General features: G+C 38.9%; 1 protein-coding gene across 1 annotated transcript in view; it reads left to right on the plus strand.

Annotated features, from left to right (window-relative positions):
* Positions 1 to 23436, plus strand: part of FAR2 (fatty acyl-CoA reductase 2) — a gene marked incomplete at its 3' end in the record, with an annotated part of 135170 nt that overhangs the window by 81745 nt on the left and 29989 nt on the right. Inside the window, exon 2 of the mRNA XM_082851106.1 lies at positions 3494 to 3722. Within this exon, the coding sequence (XP_082707232.1) occupies positions 3534 to 3722 (189 nt within the window). The 5' untranslated portion in view covers positions 3494 to 3533. The remainder of the gene's footprint in view (positions 1 to 3493; positions 3723 to 23436) is intronic.

Below are 23436 nucleotides of genomic sequence, written 5' to 3' on the forward strand. Positions count from 1 at the left end.
TCTGCATAAGTAATCTGAGACTTTATGAAAGGTAAGCCGTGATCCAGCCAGCTGTTCTAAACCTATTCTTCCTCCTAGAGTTGTATATCCTCCATTACTGAGTGTAAAATTATTTTAATTTTTGAAACAATTTAATTGTTTTAATGAAGTATATTAAGGATTAACCATTCCTGGACCTCGCAAATCTATAACGTATAAAATGGGTTTTCCGGGGCCAAATTTCGTATGGGAGTTTCCGGGTCCAGGAACCAAGGCATGTCTTGAGAGTAGAAGCAAGAGTTTGACGAAACATCTCTGATGATGTTTTGATCTGAGGATGAGGACTTCTCTTTGATGTTTTTCAGAATCACTTGCCTTAATTAGAGTCCTGGCCACAACTCCCCTGCCACCTGCTCTTGACAATGGGTAGTGAATGCCAGGAGATACTGGCATATGTTTTGCTTTCCTCTCAGAGCACTCATTGTACTGTGCTGGTTTCTGTTGTGTTTGAGAAATACTTGGACTCCGGACAGAGCAGGCACATTCCATTCTTTGGGGATACTTTAAGCCTTCCTTTGTCCCACAAGAAACTGGCTCATTAGAGATACGTAACCTGCTCTCTCAAATTTTTCATCACACATTGCAAAATTATCTGGGACCAAAAAATCTGAAGAGTATCTTTGCAGTTCTAGAAAATATAACTCCAGGAAAGCATATGTTATTACAAAACAAGCATCTGACATCTTCAGAACCAATGAGGTTGGGAAGTCACCCTATCCAAACTCAGTTTCCCATCTGTATTTTCCTGCTAACCATGCTCATTTATGCCTAATATTCTATTAAAGGAGTGTGGTGCCTAAACTTTTTGTTGTTGTTGTTGTTGTTTTGTCTTTTTGCGGTATGCGGGTCTCTCACTGTTGTGGCCTCTCCCGTTACGGAGCAGAGGCTCCGGACGCGCAGGCTCAGTAGCCATGGCTCACGGGCCCAGCCGCTCCGCGGCATGTGGGATCTTCCCGGACCGGGGCACGAAGCCGTGTCCCTGCATCGGCAGGCGTACGCTCAACCACTGCGCCACCACGGAAGCCCCATTTTTATATATAAAGACGTTGGAAAGATTTACCATCGAGTAGAGTTGCATTTGGGGAAAACACTTTATTTGACTTGATGACAGTTATAAATCATCTCCTCATATTTCCAAAAGAGGGTATATAAAATGCATAAGACAGGACATTTAAAATAAAGCCTGTGTGCAGCAACAAAGACCCAACACAGCCAAAAATAAATAAATAAATAAACAAATTTATTTAAAATAAATAAATAAATAACTGTCAAAAGAAAAAGCCAGGGCTTCCCTGGTGGTGCGGTGGTTGAGAGTCAGCCTGCCGATGCAGGGGACACGGGTTCGTGCCCCGGTCCGGGAAGATTCCACGTGCCGCGGAGCGGCTGGGCCCGTGAGCCATGGCCGCTGAGCCTGCATGTCCGGAGCCTGTGCTCCGCAACGGGAGAGGCCACAACACTGAGAGGCCCGCGTACCGCAAACAAAAAAAAAAGAAAAAAAAGAAAAGAAACGAAAAAGCCAGAAACCGTTAAGACGAAAAATGTGGAACCAGTGACCATATGAATAGCCAATACTATAGGTAAGTTATATTTTTAACAGTTTCACATGTATTCACTCACATAATCCTTACCACAGCACTATTAAGTGGATACTTTAGTTATCCCCAGTTTACTGATGAACAAACTGCAGCATTGAAAGATTAATAATTTGCCTGAGATAATAGACCTAGTAAATGGTAGAACTGGTATTTGATTTCAGTCTTGCTTAGAATCTGAGTGCTAAACTAGGATACTGTACTGCCTTCCAAACTTGGTGACACCACTTTTCTGAGCTTCAAGACAGGCAAAGCAAAAATAATCAATACTTTTCCCAAGTGCTAAATTTTGAGAAAATCATTAGATAGATTGTAACGTGAGTAACATTATATAACATGACAAAACATATCTTTCATTGCTCTTTTGCACAAGGTCCAAATGTGTTCTTCAAAATAATATTTCTCACATCAATCCTTAAAAGGGATTTAAACAACCAATGAAAATAGCTAACAGTTGAAACCCATAGTACTTCCTAGTGTATAGCACTGATAATTGTGATTTGTGTCGTTGATCCCTGTTTTATTTACATTAGTAACAGTTGTAATTAACTTGTTTATGTATTTACTTATGTGTGTATCACTGGCCTCCTCTTCTAGAGCGACAGCAAGGATCTGTTTGTCTTATTCAACCGTTTACCTTCAGAACTTAGCATAGAGTCTGGCATGGCAAGTGCACAGAATTATTTGTTGAGTAAATCCATGAATGAATGAATCCTCCAAAGGCAAAGAGTGCTGCCCAAGAACGTAGCCTCAAGATACTCAAAGTATAAATTATGACTATAATTTTAAACTATAAATTATAATTAATTTATACATCAGGACTTTGAAAAATCATGTTTTGTTAAGCAGTCACTGGAGTTGACTTGACTGGAGTGAAAAAGGCAGGGTGTTGGCTTTTTCACTTGTTTTTTTTTGTTGTTCTTCTTTCAAGCTCTGATGTCAGGGCTGGTCCCTGGAGTTGTGTTCTGCAAGATCCACCCAAATCCCATCCACAAAGACAGCCAAAGACTTGCTGCAGGCAGCAAAGTCAGTGACAGAAAGGAAAGTCTGCTCCCACCCTATGGCCTTGCCTCCTCCAAAGCTCCGCGGCTTCCAATCAACAATCTTGAGGCCAGGCTTAAAGGCAAAACACTTCACGTTGCATGGGGTGTTTTTTCTTGGAAGTCACAGCATCCAAGTGCTGCATCCGGCTTCCTACCACTAGATCTGCTCTTGGAAATGATTTTCTCTGAATAAAACTGCAACTGAAATACTAATTACGTCATAATTTTAAAAATTTGATCCTGTTCTAATCTTTGGTTTCACAGGTTTGGGACTATTCCCAACCTTATCATTTACATTCTCATAACACTGAATTCTTTGTACTATTCCCCCATACAGCATCCCACACCACACGTTGGACCTTTGCTTTTGATCTTTCTTTGGCCTGGAATGCCCTTACCCCAGCCCTTATCTCTTTTCAAGTTTGACCGCAGGTGTCACCACCTATAGGGGCCTTCCTGAAATTTCCAGATCCTGCTATGCACCCTTCCTCTGTGCTTTCTTTGGTTTTAGCATTACCATATTATATTTCACGGTCTCTAGGTATCTATTTCCTCCATCAGACTACAAACAATTCCTTGAGAGCAGGAACCATGTCTTACTCATTTCTTGTCCACAGTTCCTGGCATAACATCTAGCAGGGAGAGAAATCTCAGTAAATATTGATTGAAATGAATTGTGTTGCCAATAAGCCATGATGCTATCACTCTGTCTGACCTTTTCCTGCATTCAAAACTCCTGGAAATGCCAGCAACATTTTAAATGACTGCATTTTAGCACTACTGAGAATGTAATCTTTTGTTATTTTTCTTTCTTTTCAGGAACCTCTTTCCGAAGCTATAAAAGACAAAGGGAAGAGCCATGTCCATGATTGCAGATTTCTATGGTGGCAAGTCCATTCTCATTACTGGGGCCACAGGCTTCTTGGGCAAAGTGTTGATGGAGAAGCTATTTCGCACCAGCCCAGACCTGAGAGTCATTTACATCCTTGTGAGGCCCAAGGCTGGCCAGACCCTGCAGCAGAGGGTTTTCCAGATCCTAAATAGTAAGGTAAGCCTTATGGGAAGAGCCTTAGGGCATGGTGACTCACTACAATGTTCCCTTATAGCCCCAAACTGCAGGTGGGGACCAGGATATCTGGGCAGGTAGAGGAAAGGAGACAAAACAAGATAGCAAGGAGCAGCTCATGGAAATCTGTGGTGTTTTCCCATAAGAGAGGAAAGAGTGCTTAGACCCTGTCCAGAAGAGGTGAGCAGGTAATCTATATTCTGCAAATTACTGGGTAAGAGTCAAAATGCTAAAGCTCGCAGAGTGGACTCGCCAGGCTTGAAATCTATCATGAGGTCATCCAAACTCTTTCCTAATTTACATTTAAATTTAAGGTAGCTTTCCTCCAAATTTTTAGATAGTATATTGCATATTACATCATATCATATTATAAACAGATGTGATTACTAAGTAGCCATGCAGTAATACTTTCAGTTGTCTAAAAGCCACAAGTTGTATACTTTATCTATGATAACTTGATATTTCTATTATCCCATTATATTTCTATTATCCTGTAAGTTCTTCTAAGGGAAAATGAAACATATGTGTGAATGAGCATTTGGGTATCAAACTTTCTCACTCCCCTCCCCCCAAAATATGAATGTCATCTCATGTCTTAATTTATAAATTTGAAGGCTTTCATCTCAAACATATTGTAATTAACTTGTTTATGTATTTATACCTCTTACCCTCCAGCTTGCAATGTTTAGAATAATAACAACAATGACCTCCTAGGATTGCCATGGGAATTAATTTAAATGTACGTGTCTTGTTCATAGACTCCTTTGGAAAGTACAAGGTCACTTAGGGTTGGCAAAAAGAAGATTTAAATAAGAAATATTTTTTACAAAGTCTCCTTTCCAGTGTTTAGGCATGCTAACATCTAAGGGAGTTGCGTATCTGATAGCACAGCACATTATAGACACCCCGTAAGCTTGATGATTACATTTTATCTTCTGGCACCAGCATGAGATTTTGGTATAAACCATCATCAGGAGAATCACAAAAGCCTCTCCTGTATCTCATAGCTTAACTCAGCAGTGGGACAAATAATAATAGCTGGCACTTACTGGGTACTTAGTACATGGCAGACACTATTCAAATGAGCCTTACCTCATTGATTTTTCAACAACCCTGTGAAGTAAGAATTAATATCCAAATTTTACAGATGGATAAATGAGACCAGAAGTATTAACTTTCCAAAGGTCACCCAGTTAGTAAATGAGAGAGTCAGACTTCAGACACCCACCCCCCAAGTCCGGCTCTAAGGCAAGCACACTTGCCTATACCCTACACTGCCTGCATTGTAAGTAATGGTTCTTAAGAATAAGAAAAAAAAGGCTGATGTGGCATAAAACCAAAATTGAGAAGAAACTCTCAGATCCTTCTTCATACAGCTTGCTCAGTTATACATCCCTAATGGACTGTTTTCATCATGTAGGAGACATGCCTCTTTAGCTTTGTAGCCAGCTTATGAATTTCTAGATAAATATTTTGGCAGAGAGTCTTGTGGTCCTCATAATTTTCGCCTATAGTTATATTCAATGCATTGTATTTGATAACACAGCAATAATTCTTTTGGTATGGAAATCTTGATTATACTATAAATAACTTATTTGTGAAACTGGCTTGCAAATCTCTACCTGTTTCCACTATTGGGCTGTTTACAACTGCCAGCTGTTGACTTTTATAAACAGTGGTCCTTAAACTGTGGTCTCCTAACCAGCAGCATCAATATCACCTGGGAACTATCTGTTGCTATCAGATAGTGCTTAAGAGCATGGGCTTCAGAGGTAGATTGACCTGGGTCTGAATCTCAGCACTGCTAATTATTAGCCTTGGGACAGTGGGCAAGATACATACTCTACTGAGCCTCAGTTTCCTTATCTGTAAAATGGGATAATAATATCTTGCTCACATACATTTATGGCAATCTTTGGATGAGGAGAGCTGGCTCTCCCTGAAGCTCTCTTCCAAGATCGATGAAACTTCTTTTCTGGAAACCCTCAGCAAATTTTCCTTACATCTCATCAGCCTGGGTTAAGTTATATATCAACTTCTGAACCAACATCTGTGGCCTGAGGTACGCCATGTACTGATTTGTTCAGAAACTTCAGATCTAAGCCAATCACTGGCCGCCTGGAAATTCTCAATAATCTTACAGAGAATCTTATAATAATCAATCATAATTTAATTAAGTTTAGAGGGAGACCCAAGCTGACATATGGGTTAAAAAGGCAAAATAAAATTTCTCTGAGTTTTATTAATGTAAAATATAAAATAATCAGCTTTGTTTTTTAACTAATCCAAAACATACCCATAAATTTGTCATCTCCAATGCAGAGATAACTAAACTGGAGCTTGGCGGTATCTTAAAACCAAGAAAACTGCAGTCAGCAGCCATTTGCTAAATTCCTGGATGCTCAGGACTTTACATTTCTAGTCAGCAGCCGTCCTCCAGTTGTAGTTTTAAAACTTCTTCTCCTGCTGGGAAAACTGGACAGCTACATGGAAAATAATGAACTTAGAACACTCCCGAACATCATACACAAAAATAAACTCAAAATGGATTAAAGACCTAAATGTAAGGCCAGACACTATAAAACTCTTAGGGGAAAACATAGGCAGCACACTCTATGACATAAATCACAGCAAGATCCTTTTTGACTCACCTCCTAGAGAAATGGAAATAAAAATAAACAAATGGGACCTAATGAAACTTAAAAGCTTTTGCACAGCAAAGGAAACCATAAACAAGACAAAAAACAACCCTCAGAATGGGGGAAAATATTTGCAAATAAAGCAACTGACAAAGGATTAATCTCCAAAATTTACCAGCAGCTCAATATCAAAAAACCAAACAACCCAATCCAAAAATGGGCAGAAGACCTAAATAGACATTTCTCCAAAGAAGATATACAGATGGCCAACAAATACATGAAAGGATGCTCAACATCACTAATCATTAGAGAAATGCAAATCAAAACTACAATGAGGTATCACCTCACACCAGTCAGAATGGGCATCATCAAAAAATCTACAAACAATAAATGCTGGAGAGGGTGTGGAGAAAAGGGAACCCTCTTGCACTGTTGGTGGGAATGTAAATTGATACAGCCACTATGGAGAACAGTATGGAGGTTCCTTAAAAAACTAAAAATAGAACTACCATATGACCCAGCAATCCCACTACTGGCCATATACCCTAAGAAAACCATAATTCAAAAAGAGTCATGTACCACAATGTTCATTGCAGCTCTGTTTACAATAGCCAGGACATGGAAGCAACATAAGTGTCCATTGACAGATGAATGGATAAAGAAGATGTAGCACATATATACAATGGAATATTACTCAGCCATAAAAGAAATGAAACTGAGTTGTTTGTAGTGAGGTGGATGGACCTAGAGTCTATCAATCATACAGAATGAAGACAGAAGGAGAAAAACAAATACCGTATGCTAACACGTATATATGGAATCTAAAAATAAATAAAATGGTTCTGAAGAACCTAGGGGCAGGACAGGAATAAAGACACGGATGTAGAGAATGGACTTGAGGACATGGGGAGGGGGAAGGGTAAGCTGGGACGAAGTGAGAGAGTGGCATGGACATATATACACTACCAAATGTACAACCGACAGCTAGTGGGAAGCAGCTGCATAGCACAGGGAGATCAGCTCGGTGATTTGTGACCACCTAGAGGGGTGGGATAGGGAAGGTGGGAGGTAGGCACAAGAGGGAGGGGATATGGGGATATATCTATATGTATAGTTGATTCACTTATTATAAAGCAGAAACTAACATACCATTGTAAAGCAATTATACTCCATTAAAAATGTTTAAAAAAAAAAGATAGCCCTAATAGAATCAAATCCAGCATACAAAGTTAGCTTCATATGAGCAGTCAGTCTCACCTATCTTCCCCTTTGCTAAGCCTTCCTTCACATGGGCTCCTAAATTCAACCTCAGAATAAACAGTATTTTTCTTTTGTCATTAAAAATCTTTCCTTTTCCTCAAAGAGACTTTGCTATTACAGTAACACTATTGAAGATATGTCTAAATGAGTATTTTAAAAGGGAACAATTGCTATAGCACCAAAATGCTGAAGACATTGAAATATGGACATTTCTTCTTCAGTCTCTATTTCTGGTTTCTGCAGCAAAGGCATTAATTATACTTCCATAAATTTTGACTTATGTGGTCAGATAGAAAGACAGGGCCTGGGCTTCTTCATAAAAAGAGAATGATATAGTTTAATATTTTTGCAATGGTTTCCTTTAAAAGTGAAACTATTCCATATGAAGTCTAGTTTTCCTCGATTTGGTTAGAATTTAGAAGGAAATGGTGCAAGTCTGTTATTCCAAACATGTGGGTCCCCACAACCAACTTTCCAACACAGGGTTATACTTAAAGGAATATACCCAGACATCTTTGGTTTCATAGTAATTCTGTCTGCTTTTATGCTTTCCTAATTTCAGATTCAATGAGAAGAGTCTCAGGTTTGTCAAATAATACACCATTTTCTCAGAAGCATTTGATTTGCTGAAATCAATAACACATTTATTATCCCAATTTTTTCCCTTTAATTTTTTAAACTAAGGCCTTTTCATTATTTCCTTCGTGTGTTCCCACTGTGTCTTCCACATCTGACACAGTGCTTGACACTCTGTAGGTAATCAACCAAATATGTTCAATGAACAAGTTTAATGTACTCCAGTTCTTTAAGCCAGTCTTTACTTCTGTTGTATGACCACTCTCACCCTAGGTTCTTACTCAGAAGAGCTTTCCTGTCTGGGTTAAAGTTTCTTCTGGAAGGCCTCTGATTCTACAAATATTTATTAAATATCTTATATGAATCAAGATCCAGTCTAGATTCTGCCATTGAACTTTATTTTGACATGACAGAGTGATTTAAATGCCTCCAAGCCTTATTCCTAAGAAGGGTCTGGTATTACTTTTACTTGGTACTTGCCTCCTGTCACACAAAACAATGCATGAATTCTAATCCACCTTAAGTAATACAGTGTGCTTGAAGGTAGATTAATGGTATCAGGTATAGGAGGCTTGGAAACTTTCTTTAAAACATAATGAATAAAACTGTTACCGGTTTGCCTTTGATTCCCACTGTGTCCCCAGGAAATATGGTCAAGAGAACATCTGTTCTATTGATATCTATCAAAATTCGTTCATCAGCTTCATTCCTTTCCTTTCACGGTATGGACAGCAACTACCTCTCACTTCCTGTTTCCATGCCTTCAGAGAGAGACAATTAAGTAGGAAATGCTTTGGAAAGAAGGTTATTTTTAATCCTTTGGCCACATAGAATTGATACTCAAGAATCAGAACAGAGGATCAGTTTCCTCACATATGCTAAGATCCTTAAGTATTTTCAGACCACTTAAAGGAACATATCAATTGAGGGAAAGGTATCTGAATTAATGGCAGATCCTTGAGGACTTTCTCACAAAGATAATTAAGGTGGCACTCTAAGAAAACAACCAGAGACACACATAAATAATGTGCAAATATATTTATTGAACATGTTTACTTTTATCGTTAAGTAAAAAAACCACTGTCTTTTGTAGTGAAAAACCAGAACAATAATCTTTTTCCAAAAGAGTTTTCTAAATGCAATTACAATGAAGTTGTTTTATTTTTATAGTGGGAGAAAAAGCCCACTTTTTTTTTTTTTTTTTTTTGCGGTACGCTGGCCTTTCACTGTTGCGGAGCATAGGCTCCGGACGCGCAGGCTCAGCGGCCATGGCTCACGGGCCCAGCTGCTCCACGGCATGTGGGATCTTCCCGGACCGGGGCACGAACCCACGTCCCCTGCATCGGCAGGCGGACTCTCAACCACTGCGCCACCAGGGAAGCCCAAGCCCACTTTTTAAGATAGTAAATAAATAAGGCAGCAAAGCAATCACGAATTTCCAAAATTATGTCATCAGATATAAGTTGTTTACTTTTAGTTTAGAAACTTTATCAGAATTAAATAGTTTGACCGAAGTGAGAGAGTAGCATTGACATATATACACTACTAAATGTAAAATAGATAGCTAGTGGGAAGCAGCTGCATAGCACAGGGAGATCAGCTAAGTGCTTTGTGACCACCTAGAGGGGTGGGAGAGGGAGGGTGGGAGAGGGAGGGTGGGAGGGAGACGCAAGAGGGAGGAGATATGGGGTATATGTATACATATAGCCGATTCACTGCGTTATACAGCAGAAACTAACGCAACATTGTAAAGCAATTATACTCCAATAAAGATGTTTAAAAAATAAAATAAAAAATAAAAGTAAGACTCAAAAAAAAAAGAAAGAAAGAAATACGATTCTAAGTCTATAAAATCGTTTTTAAGAAAACTCTCCTAATTTCTTTCACAAAATCTGAGAAGTTTCTACGGAGAATAAGCCAAATTTCCCATGTTGACATGTGAACATGCTAACCGCAGACCCACTTGTGGGTCCCCAGGCATCCCAAGCTGACTGCTTGGTCTCTTGTTATGAAAAATGTGCTCATTTAAGTATGAACCAACAAGCTTTCCAGGTAGCAGAAACAATTTTCAGTGGCAAAATTGATATTTATTTTGCTATCTAGAATGCGGCTTTGCTTAAAGACATCATTCTTCCCCACGACAAGAGATAATTAGTTGCAAATAAATCATTCAGTTATGAAGCTCAAAGTGTTGACAGCATTTTGAGGTTCTTCAGTGCTTTAAAGATGTGTTCCTTTTTACAACAGTCATGTCCCATTTATATCCATTTATGTTCTTAAGTTGGTCATAATCTACTCTGAATAACTCTTTAAGAAAACATCAAGAAGACAATATCCGTACCTGAAAAATAAAGCCACAAGTAGTTGAATTTATATTGAGTGAGGTAGTTAATTAAGAGTGAGATCAGAATCTAAAAAAAAAAAAATTCATTGAGAGAATACCAGAGATGGTTAGGCATTTCCTCTTAAACTAGAGTAATCAGGTAAGGAAAGGGTTAAAATGAGATTGTGCTGGGTTTAGAATGCAGCATCTGAGAAGACCAGGCAAAATTCAAGACTCCCAGGGAGGGACCATCCTGTATGATGTCACCAGGAAGCAGATTTATAAACAAAGGCAGAGCTTGGCAGGTTGCACTGGATATTTTAAGTCAACTTCTCTGGAAAAATGTGAATTACTCAATAAGCTCTCAGCTGCTCCTGAGATAAATCAACTTTGAAATACCCTGGAGAGTTTTGGGCAATGAATCATGCAGGGTCACACACGGGGCCCAGAGTTCATAGAACTGATTAGATTTAAGACAATAGAAGATAGCAACATTTTATGAAATAGTTTATTGAATCATTTTGCAAGATTATCACTGTTTGGTAGTTTTTAGAAGACATTAGATCCCTAAGAGGAAAAATAATGCGTTTAAACAAATTAACTTCCAACTAAATAACACAGGCAAAGAAAAGGCCAACACTTTGACATCACTGGAGTATTAAGAAGCACCCAACAGAAAAGTTATTCATTTTATGTAAAAGTTCATTGTTAATTTTCATAGACTCTTTTTTTTTTTTTCTTTTTTTGCGGTACGCGGGCCTCTCACTGTTGTGGCCTCTCCCGTTGCGGAGCACAGGCTCCGGACGTGCAGGCTCAGCGGCCATGGCTCACGGGCCCAGCCGCTCCGCGGCATGTGGGATCCTCCCAGACCGGGGCACGAACCTGTGTCCCCTGCATTGACAGGCGGACTCTCAACCACTGCGCCACCAGGGAAGCCCTTCATAGACTCTTTTATAAGGAAGAAAAGCATTTTCATGTTTGGTTCAGGCTACTCTGTGTAAAAGCTGCTTGTCCACAACTTCCAAAACAATATGAATTTCTGATTGATATTAATAATTCTGTTAAATCTCCATATAAGGCAAAGGCAATTAGAACCAGAAGTTTGTATTTTAAATTCCCAAAGTCAGTTTTGTTCCATTACCACTTTTTACTTTTCCTAAGAAACTAATGATCCCACAAAAAAGCAAGAGGCTTTTGTAAACTTGAGACAACTTGAGGGACTATTGCCAGGAATTAAAATTTCCCATGATTAACAAACACACTTTTGAAAGAGTATAACTGATTCTCAGTTTGACAGACACTCAACTCAGATTAGTTGAAGCATGTTAAGCCTTCTCCCCTAAGGGCCATTTCCTTCCTTTTAAGAAAAAAAAAAAAAAACTTTTTAAATTGATTTTGTCCTGGGGATATTCTTTAAGGTCCCAGAAACAGAAACAATTTATTTCTCAATCTCTTGTTTTCTTTTACAGTACCATTCACTAGTTAATTCAATCCCTGGCATGATTTCACATGTCCAATTTCTTTCCTTCTTTTTAAATTTATTCCAATCACATCAAGTCTTTTTCTCAAACGCTTCACATTGCCTGTACTGATTTCATTCAAAAAAGTCACCAAACCACAGGATTCAACATGACTCTTGTCAACTAATTGGCACTCGCCACTGGCACTTGCCAGCTCCCTCTACAAGGATTAAATCATGTGCTGCTGCAGCTGCTGATTTTCAACACCTGCCTGAAAGGTGTTCAGGGTGGAGAGCTGTAATGAGACTCTCTGTGCTCTGGGAAAAACTGGCAGAACAGGTCTTCAGATAGTTAGATATTTTCAGGAGTCGATTTTATGAGCCCGATTCTTGTATCTCCGCATATCTAGAAAAACACTAAAATACTTCATGGTGACATCTGTTCCTCATGACCAGCAGTAACCTTCACGAGACCAGCAGAAACATTCTACAAAAAATATGTGCTTGAAGGGGAGCTTCAAAATGGCAGAAGAGTAAGACGCAGAAGAGTAAGACGCAGATATCACCTTCCTCCCCACAAATACATCAGAAATACATCTACATGTGGAACAACTCCTACAGAACACCTACTGAATGTTGGCAGAAGACCTCAGACCTCCCAAAAGGCAAGAAACTCCCCACGTACCTGGGTAGGGCAAAAGAAAAAAGAATAAACAGAGACAAAAGAAGAGGGACGGGACCTGCACCAGTGGGAGGGAGCTGTGAAGGAGGAAAGGTTTCCACACACTAGAAGCCCCTTCGCGGGCAGAGACCATGGGTGGCAGACGGGGTAAGCTTCGGAGCCACGAAGGATAATGCAGCAACGGGGGTGTGGAGGGCAAAGCGGAGAGATTCCTGCACAGAGGATTTGTGCCGACCAGCACTCACCAGCCCGAGAGGCTTGCCTACTCACCCGCCAGGGCGGGCAGGGTTGGGAGCTGAGGCTCAGGCTTCAGAGGTCAGATCCCAGGGAGAGGACTGGGATTGGCTGTGTGAACACAGCCTGATGCGGGCTAGTGCACCACAGCTAGCCGCAAGAGAGTCCGGGAAAAAGTCTGGACCTGCTGAAGAGGCAAGAGACTTTTTCTTGCCTCTGTTTCCTGGTGCGCGAGGAGAGGGGATTAAGAGTGCCGCTTAAAGGAGCTCCAAAGATGGGCGTGAGCCACGGCTATCAGCGTGACCCCAGAGATGGGCATGAGATGCTAAGCCTGCTGCTGCTGCCACCAAGAAGCCTGTGTGCGAGCACAGGTCACTGTCCACACCTCCCCTCCCGGGAGCCTGTGCGGCCCACCACTGCCAGGGTCCTGTGATCCAGGGACAACTTCCCTGGGAGAACGCACGGTGCACCTCAGGCTGGTGCAACATCCTGCCGGCCTCTGCCACCACAGGCTCACCCCACACACCATACCCCACCCCGCCCCTGGCCTGAATAAGCCAGAGCCCCCAAATCAGCTGCTCCTTTAACCCTGTCCTGTATGAGTGAAGAATAGATGCCCTCAGGTGAACTACATGCAGAGGTGGGGCTAAATCCAAAGCTGAACCCCGGGAGCTATGTGAACAAAGCAGAGAAAGGGAAATCTCTCCCAGCAGCCTCAGGAGCAGTGGATTAAATCTCCACAATCAACCTGATATACCCTTTATCTCTGGAATACATGAATAGACAACGAATCATCCCAAATTCAGGAGGTGGACGTTGGGAGCAACGATATATATATATTTTTTCCCTTTTTCTCTTTTTGTGAGTGTGTATGTGTATGCTTCTGTGTGTGATTTTGTCTGTATAGCTTTGCTTTTACCATTTGTTCTAGGGTTCTCTCTGTCCTTTTTTTTTCTTTGTTTGTTTTTTTAATATAGTTTTTAGTGCTTGTTATCATTGGAGTATTTGTTTTTTGGTTTGGTTGCTCTCTTCTTTCATTCCTTTATTTGAATTACTTTAAAAACTTTTTTAATAATTATTTTTCATATTAATAACTTTATTTTATTTTATCTTCTTCTTTCTTTCTTTTTCTCCCTTTTATTGTGCGCCGTGTGGATGACAGGCTGTTGGTGCTCCAGCCAGGCGTCAGGGCTGTGCCTCTGAAGTGGGAGAACCAAGTTCAGGACATTGGTCTACATGACCAGTATCATGTCCACAAGACCAATATTATGTGGTCCAGCTCCACATAATATCAAACGGCGAAAATCTCCCAGTGATCTCCATCTCAATGCCAAGACCCAGCTCCACTCAGTGACCAGCAAGCTCCAGTGCTGGACACCCTATGCCAAACAACTAGCAAGACAGGAGCACATTCCCACCCATTAGCAGAGAGGCTGCCTAAAATCATAATAAGGCCACAGATACCCCAAAACACACCACCACACGTGGACCTGCCCACCAGAAAGATAAGATCCAGCCTCATCCACCAAAACATAGGCACTAGTCCCCTCCACCAGGAAGCCTACAAAACCCACTGAACCAACCATAGCCACTGGGGGCAGACACCAAAAAACAATGGGAACTATGAACCTGCACCCTGCGAAAAGGAGACCCCAAACACAGTAAGTTAAGCAAAATGAGAAGACAGAGAAACACACAGCAGGTGAAGGAGCAAGGTAAAAACCCACCAGACCAAACAACTGAAGACAAAATAGGCAGTCTACCTGAAAAAGAATTCATAATAATGACAGTAAAGATGATCCAAAATCTTGGAAATAGAATGGAGAAAATACAAGAAACATTTAACAAGGACCTAAAAGAACTAAAGACCAAAGAAACAGTGATAAACAACACAATAAATGAAATTACAAATCCTCTAGAAGGGATCAATAGCAGAATAAGTGAGGCAGAAGAACGGATAAGTAATCTGGAAGATAAAATAGTGGAAATAGCTACTGCACAGCAGAATAAAGAAAAAAGAATGGAAAGAATTGAGGACAGTCTCAGAGACCTCTGGGACAAGATTAAATGCACCAACATTCGAATTATAGGGGTTCCAGAAGAAGAAGAAAAAAAACAAAGGGACTGAGAAAATATTTGAAGAGATTAGTTTAAAACTTCCCTAATATGGGAAAGGAAATAGTTAATCAAGTCCAGGAAGCACAGAGAGTCCCATACAGGATAAATCCAAGGAGAAACATGCCAAGACACATATTAATCAAACTATCAAAAACTAAATACAAAGAAAAAATTTTAAAAGCAGCAAGGGAAAAACAACAAATAGCACACAAGGGAATCCCCATAAGGTTAAGAGCCAATCTTTCAGCAGAATCTCTCCAAGCTCGAAGGGAGTGGCAGGACATATTTAAAGTGATGAATGGGAAAAACCTACAACCAAGATTACTCTACCCAGCAAGGATCTCAATCACATTTGACAGAGAAATTTAAACCTTTACAGACAAGCAAAAGCTAAGAGAATTCAGCACCATGAAACCAGCTTTACAACAAATGCTAAAGGAACTTCAATAAGCAGGAACACAAGGGAAGGAAAAGGCCTACAATAACAAACCCAAAACGATTAAGAAAATGGTAATAGGAACATACATATCGATAATTACCTTAAATGTAAATGGATTAAATGCTCCAACCAAAAGACATAGACTGGCTGAATGGATACAAAAACAAGACCTGTATATATTCTATCTACAAGAGACCCACTTCAGACCTAGGGACACATATGGAATGAAAGTGAGGGGATGGAAAAAGATATTCCTTACAAATGGAAAACAAAAGAAAGCTGGAGTAGCAATTCTCATGTCAGACAAAACAGACTTTAAAACAGACTGTTACAAGAGACAAAGAAGAACATTACATAATGATCAAGGGATCGATCCAAGAGGAAGATATAACAATTGTAAATATTTATGCACCCAACATAGGAGCACCTCAATACATAAGGCAAATACCGACAGCCATAAAATGGGAAATCAACAGTAACACATTCATAGTAGGGGACTTTAACACCCCACTTTCACCAATGGACAGATCATCCAAAATGAAAATAAATAAGGACACACAAGCTTTAAATGATACATTAAACAAGATGGACTTAATTGATAATGTATAGGACATTCCATCCAAAAACATCAGAATACACTGTCTTCTCAAGTGCTCATGGAACATTCTCCAGGATAGATCATATCTTGGGTCAGAAATCAAGCATTGGTAAATTTAAGAAAATTGAAATCATATCAAGTGTCTTTTCTGACCACAATGCTGTAAGACTAGGTATCAATTACAGGAAAAAATCTGTTAAAAATACAAACACATGGAGGATAAACAATACACTACTTAATAACCAAGAGATCACTGAAGAAATCAAAGAAGAAATCAAAAAATACCTAGAAGCAAATAACAATGAAAACACGACAACCCAAAACCCATGGGATGCAGCAAAAGCACTTCTAAAAGGGAAGTTTATAGCAATACAATCCTACCTTAAGAAACAAGAAACATCTCAAATAAACAACTTAACCTTACACCTAAAGCAATTAGAGAAAGAAGAACAAAAAAACCCAAAGTTAGCAGAAGGAAAGAAATAATAAATATCACATCAGAAATGAAGGAAATGATAGCAAAGATTAATAAAACTAAAGGCTGGTTCTTTGAGAAGATAAACAAAAGCGATAAACCATTAGCCAGAGTCATCAAGAAAAAGAGGAGAAGACTCAAATCAATAGAATTAGAAATGAAAAAGGAGAAGTAACAACTGACACTGCAGAAATACAAGGATCATGAGAGATTACTACAAGTAACTCTATGCCAATAAAATGTACAGCCTGAAAGAAATGGACAAATTCTTAGAAATGCACAACTTTCCAAGACTGAACCAGGAAGAAATAGAAAATATGAACAGACCAATCACAAGCACTGAAATTAAAACTGTGATTTAAAATCTTCCAACAAACAAAAGCCCAGGATCAGATGGCTTCACAGGCGAATTCTACCAAACATTTAGAGAAGAGCTAACACCTATCCTTCTCAAACTCTTCCAAAATATAGCAGAGGGAGGAACACTCCCAAACTCATTCTACGAGGCCACCATCACCCTGATTCCAAAACCAGACAAAGCTGTCACAAAGAAAGAAAACTACAGGCCAATATCACTGATGAACATAGATGCAAAAATCCTCAACAAAATACTGGTAAACAGAATCCAACAGCACATTAAAAGGATCATACACCATGATCAAGTGCGGTTTATCCCAGGAATGCAAGGATTCTTCAATATAAGCAAATCAATCAATGTGATACACCATATTAACAAATTGAAGGAGAAAAACCATATGATCATCTCAATAGATGCAGAGAAAGCTTTTGACAAAATTCAACACCCATTTATGATAAAAACCCTCCAGAAAGTAGGCATAGAGGTAACTCACCTCCACATAATAAAGGCCATATATGACAAACCCACAGCCAACATTGTCCTCAGTGGTGAAAAACTGAAACCATTTCCACTAAGATCAGGAACAAGACAAGGTTGTCCGCTCTCACCACTCTTATTCAATATAGTTTTAGCCACAGCAATCAGAGAAGAAAAGGAAATAAAAGGAATCCAAATCGGAAAAGAAATAAAGCTGTCACTGTTTGCAGATGACATGATACTATACATAGAGAATCCTAAAGATGCTACCAGAAAACTACTAGAGCTAATCAATGAATTTGGTAAAGTAGCAGGATACAAAATTAATGCACAGAAATCTCTGACATTCCTATACACTAATGATGAAACATCTGAAAGTGAAATTAAGAAAACACTCCCATTTACCATTGCAACAGAAAGAATAATATATCTAGGAATAAACCTACCTAAGGAGACAAAAGACCTGTATGCAGAAAATTATAAGGCACTGATGAAAGAAATTAAAGATGGTACAAATAGATGGAGAGATATACCATGTTCTTGGATTGGAAGAATCAACATTGTGAAAATAACTCTACTACACAAAGCAATCTACAGAGTCAATGCAATCCCTATCAAACTATCACTGGCATTTTTCACAAAACTAGAACAAAAAATCTCACAATTTGTATGGAAACATAAAATACCCTGAATAGCCAAAGCAATCTTGAGGAAGAAAAATGGAGCTGGAGCAATCAGGCTCCCTGACTTCAGACTATACTACAAAGCTACAGTAATCAAGACAGTATGGTACTGGCACAAAAACAGAAATACAGCTCAATGGAACAGGATAGAAAGCCCAGAGATAAACCCACGCACATATGGTCACCTTATCTTTGATAAAGGAGGCAAGAATATACAATAGAGAAAAGACAGCCTCTTCAGTACATGGTGCTGGGAAAACTGGACAGCTACATGTAAAAGTATGAAATTAGAACACTCCCTAACACCATACACAAAAATAAACTCAAAATGGATTAAAGACCTAAATGTAAGGCCAGACACTATTAAACTCTTAGAGAAAAACATAGGCAGAACACTCCATAGCATAAATCACAGCAAGCTCTTTTTTCACCCACCTCCTAGAGAAATGGAAATAAAAAGAAAAATAAACAAATGGGACCTAATGAAACTTAAAAGCTTTTGCACAGCAAAGGAAACCATAAACAATACGAAAAGACAGCTCTCAGAATGGGAGAAAATATTTGCAAATGAAACAACTGACAAGGGATTAATCTCCAAAATTTACCAGCAGCTCATGCAGCTCAATATCAGGAGAACAAATGGCTCAATCCAAAAATGGGCAGAAGACCTGGTGGACATTTCTCCAAAGAAGATAAACCAATTGCCAACAAACACATGAAAGAATGCTCAACATCATTGATCATTAGAGAATTGCAAATCAAAACTACAATGAGATATCATCTCACACTGGTCAGAATGGCCATCATCAAAAAATCTACAAACAGTAAATGCTGGAGAGGGTATGGAGAAAGGGGATCCCTCTTGCACTGTTGGTGACAATGTAAATTGATGCAGCCACTGGGGAAAACCTATGGAGGTTCCTTGAAAATGTACAAATGGAACTACCATGCAACCCAGCAATCCCACTGCTGGGCATATACCCTGACAAAACCATAATTCAAAAAGAGTCATGTACAACAGTGTTCATTTCAGCTCTATTTACAATAGCCTGGACATGGAAGCTATTGTGTCTATCGACAGATGAATGGATAAAGAAGGTGTGGCACATATATACAATGCAATATTACTCAGCCATAAAAAGAAACGAAATTGATTTTTTTGTGGTGAGGTGGATGGACCTGGAGTCTGTCATACAGAGTGAAGTAAGTCAGAGAGAGAAAGATAAATACCGTATGCTGACACATATATATGGAATCTAAAAAACAAATAAAAAATAGTCATGAGGAAGCTAGGGTCAAGACAGGAATAAAGACGCAGACCTACTAGAGGTGGACTTGAGGATACAGGGAGGGGAAAGGGTAAGCTGGGACAGAGTGAGAGAGTGGCATGGACATATATACACTACCAAACGTAAAATAGCTAGTGGGAAGGAGACGCATAGCACAGGGAGATCAGCTTAGTGCTTTGTGACCACCTAGAGAGGTGGGATAGGGAGGGTGGGAGGGAGGGAGACGCAAGAGGAAAGAGATATGGGAACATATGTATATGTATAACTGATTCACTTTGTTATAAAGCAGAAACTAACACACCATTGTAAAGCAATTATACTCCAATAAAGATGTTAAAAAAAAAATATGTGCTTGATTGCATGTACTCCCCCTTCACCGAAATCACATATATACTGAACTTCCCTCCTACCTCTTTGCAGCAGTTTGTCAGAACTATCTGTGGTGCTGTCTACTGGGCTGGAGTCCTCATTTTGCCCGAAATAAAACTTAACTCGCAGCTCTCACTGTGTATTTTTTTGTTAAGTCGACACTCTGGAATATATTCGGTTTTCAGAGGTATCAGGATCACATGGTATAATCAGAAACCTTGGGATGACGCACAAATACACACATAGCTGTCTGATTAGCAGCTTTTGAAAATGGAGTATTTCTGTGGAAGCAGAAAGGAAGTTTTCCTATTATTAGAAACGTACTAAGTGGTAGCCACTATGCTAGGCATCTGACTTTTATTACCCTATTTAATCCTCACAAAACTCTGTGGTATGCCTTATTGCTACCTCACAGATGAGAAATTACTCCAAGAAAGTTGTCACCTATCCAAGGAAGTACCAAGGTAGTGAAAAAGCAGACTGTAAATGCAGTTTTCTTATCTCCTATGCCCATGTTTTCCCCACTGAATTGCATTGCTACCCCTAGTAAATTGCTTCCTCTAACCAGGTACTTATTCTCAAAGAACTCTGTGAAGCAGGCCTTTGGCATGGGAACAGAGCGTTAACAAGATGATGAACTGTGTCACCTCTAGCATTCATTATAGATTCTTACGTAAAGTGAACTATAATTTTGTTAAATGCAAAATTGTTTTCAAGAATAGCAGAATAGGTATGATAGACAGGAAAGTTGTTAATAGAGTAATTCCTAAGGGTTCTCATCACAAGGAGAACATTTTTTTCCTTTTTTTCATTCTTTTCTTTTTATTGTATCTATATGAGAAGATGGATGTTAGCTGAACCTATTGTGGTAATCATTTCACAATATATGTAAATCAAGCCATCACGCTGTACCTCTTAAGCTTATACAGTAATGTATTCAATTATTTCTTAATAAAACTGTGGGAAAAAAAGAAAAGTAGAAAAAAAAAGAATAGCAGATTACATGCTGAATTAGTTCTCTGAGATCACAGAATGAGACAGTCCTTTGATTGACATTTTAGATAAATATGCAGGTGAAGACACGGAGGCCCCATGAGGTGAGTAACTTACCCCAGTCACACAGTTAGTAAATGGCAGAACTAGGCTTCAAACCCTGGCCTTCCTGACTCCAAAGAGCCTGGGATCTTTCTAATACACCAATGGTTCACACCTTCAGTGTGTATCAGACTCATTAGAGAGCTTGTACAAACTCCAGGCGCCCAAGCTTCAACTCAGAACTCAGTCAGAATCTCTAGGGTCAGTACATCTGGGTTTTTTGGGTTTTTTGTCTTTTTAAACAACTTCTCAAGCAACCCTACTGTATGCAAAAATTTGACAAACTAGTACTACAGCAGACTGCCTTATGGTCCTATAGAGTGGTCCTCACTAAAGCAGTAAAAACTTCTAGGTTAATTCTTCATATCTTATGGAAGTTAGTAGTGAACTAGCAAAATCCTAACGTTTTGTGAATTTTGTGAATCTTTACATTAGGTATGATGGGTTTTTGCCTTAATTTACATGCATTTATTTGTATTTAATTGTTCTCAACTTAGATTATATATAGCCTTTCTTAATGTCTTTCTTGTTCAAGAGCTAACTTGCAAAATTCGTTGATTTGCTTTTACTCAGCACTCTAAAATTTCTATGATAAATGTTACAGGCTCTCTTTTTCATTGGGATGCCAGATATTCCATAGAGATTTGCACATTAGTTTAAGGGACCTAACTTTTTTTTCCACAAAATAAAAATACTAAGCAAATTTTGGTTGGTTATTGTGACTAAATAATATAATTATATTTGAAGAGAGGGAATCAGTAAACTGAATAAAGATCAAAGACTCTCATGATTAGAAAGGAATGATTACATTTAATAGCCTTCAGGAGGTAGTGACTCCTAGATGCCTCCCAAGTTAGGTCATGTGGATAACAAATTGACGGTAGAAGTCCAAGTGCAGGGCCTGTACATTGTTTCAAAAGCATTATATAAATGTCATGCCCTCCACTCCTTGCCCAATTCCTGCTTCTAATAAAAATGCAGTCTTAGTCTCTGGCCACAGAAGTCATACCTAAGGAGTTTATTGAATCCAAAAAGTTCTCTTTCTGTCAATTTTCTTACTTAGGATTTTCAAAGTTTCTCTCTTGCCTCTGAGCTATAAGTAATTATTGCCATAATAGTCTCTCATGTTTAAAAAATAAATTGAAAGAGAGAGAAATACTTGCCTGTATAATGTCAAATCAATGGAACACTCCTAAACTTTCCAAGAAAAATGTATTGCTTTGTTATCAGTTTGAAATGCTTAGATCACCTCACAGCTGTTATCTTTCAGTGACCACAGAAATGTGTCTTCCTCCTGTCAAGAACATGGTTTCCTAAAATGGAAAAGCAGCAGTCCTGAGTGTTCAAAAATAGCAAGTAGTTATTCAACGCTTTACCATCTCAGTCCTATGCCATTAAATAATATATGAGAAGGAAGATGATAAACTCTTAGAATCTAAAATAATTATATTAAGTTCTTTATTGGTGGGCTTTCACTGAAATTTTTGAAATTTTATTTTTTCTTAACTCATTTTTATTCCAAGTATTTTTTCTTGCCTTTAATAAATGTCTTATCCAAAAAAAAAAAAAAAAAACTTTCAGAAGGGCTGATATCTATTGAGGATCCATTTGCATCATTTCATCTGTCATTTAGTCTTGTCATTATTACAAAAGAAAAGGGTCTGCTCTGAGCCTTTCCATGCCCCCCCCACCTTGGCAGTTAATACAGAGGACCCAAGGGAACACTTTGTGTCTTCTTTTAGCAGTAGTTACCTGCTGTCTTTTATTCCACCAGTACAAAAGAGCTGGTAACCAATTTCAGGAATCAAGCTCCCATTTATGGTTCTATTACTATTCTTACAGTAATTAATTTCAATTTAACAAGCAAAATTTGAGTCATTTCAATGAACTGGGTGCTGTCAAGGATAAAGAGATATAAGAGAATCAAGGAGTTTACAAGCCAGAGGGTGAAATTTAAGCCCAGAATTTTAAAATGGACATGAATTTTTGGAGTCACTGTTTCTCTAAGTATGTACCTGGACCATCAGACCTATCTGTGGAGATGGTTAAGAAATACAACTCTTGGGTTACATATCAAACCTACTGAGTCAAGATCTCTGAGGGTGTAGTAAGGACATCATCTTTAATTGGTCCCTAGATTTTTCTTATGCCAACACAGTTTGAAAACCACTGATGTCTTGTAATTGCCCTGGGCAGTTAAAAAGGGAAATGAGTCATACACAATTGTTCATCAGTTATTTAACAGTCCAACTAGAGAAGTTCTCATCTTGGGTTCAGTTAAAATCAACTGTGAAACTATGTGAAATGCAAAGTCCTGGGCATGCCCCAGTGATTTCTTACTTGGTGATTATGGAATGGGGTCCAGGAATATACATTTTTAAGATGCATACTAGTGATTTCTCTTTTATTTATTTATTTGTTTGTTTGTTTGTTTATTTATGGCTGCGTTGGGTCTTCTTGCATACTAGTGATTTCAATGCAGTTCACTTGGGGGATAACACTTTGAAAGGCACTGACCTGTTACATGGCAGTTGGCTGTAATCTCTAGCACTCTATTTAGGATGTACCAACATTTAAGGAGAATTATTTTGTTAGAAGCTACAGCTGTATGCTGAGATGCCA

This window comes from Leucopleurus acutus (genome assembly GCF_964270905.1).
Source record: "Leucopleurus acutus genome assembly, chromosome: 11".
In the NCBI taxonomy this organism is placed as follows: domain Eukaryota; kingdom Metazoa; phylum Chordata; class Mammalia; order Artiodactyla; family Delphinidae; genus Leucopleurus; species Leucopleurus acutus.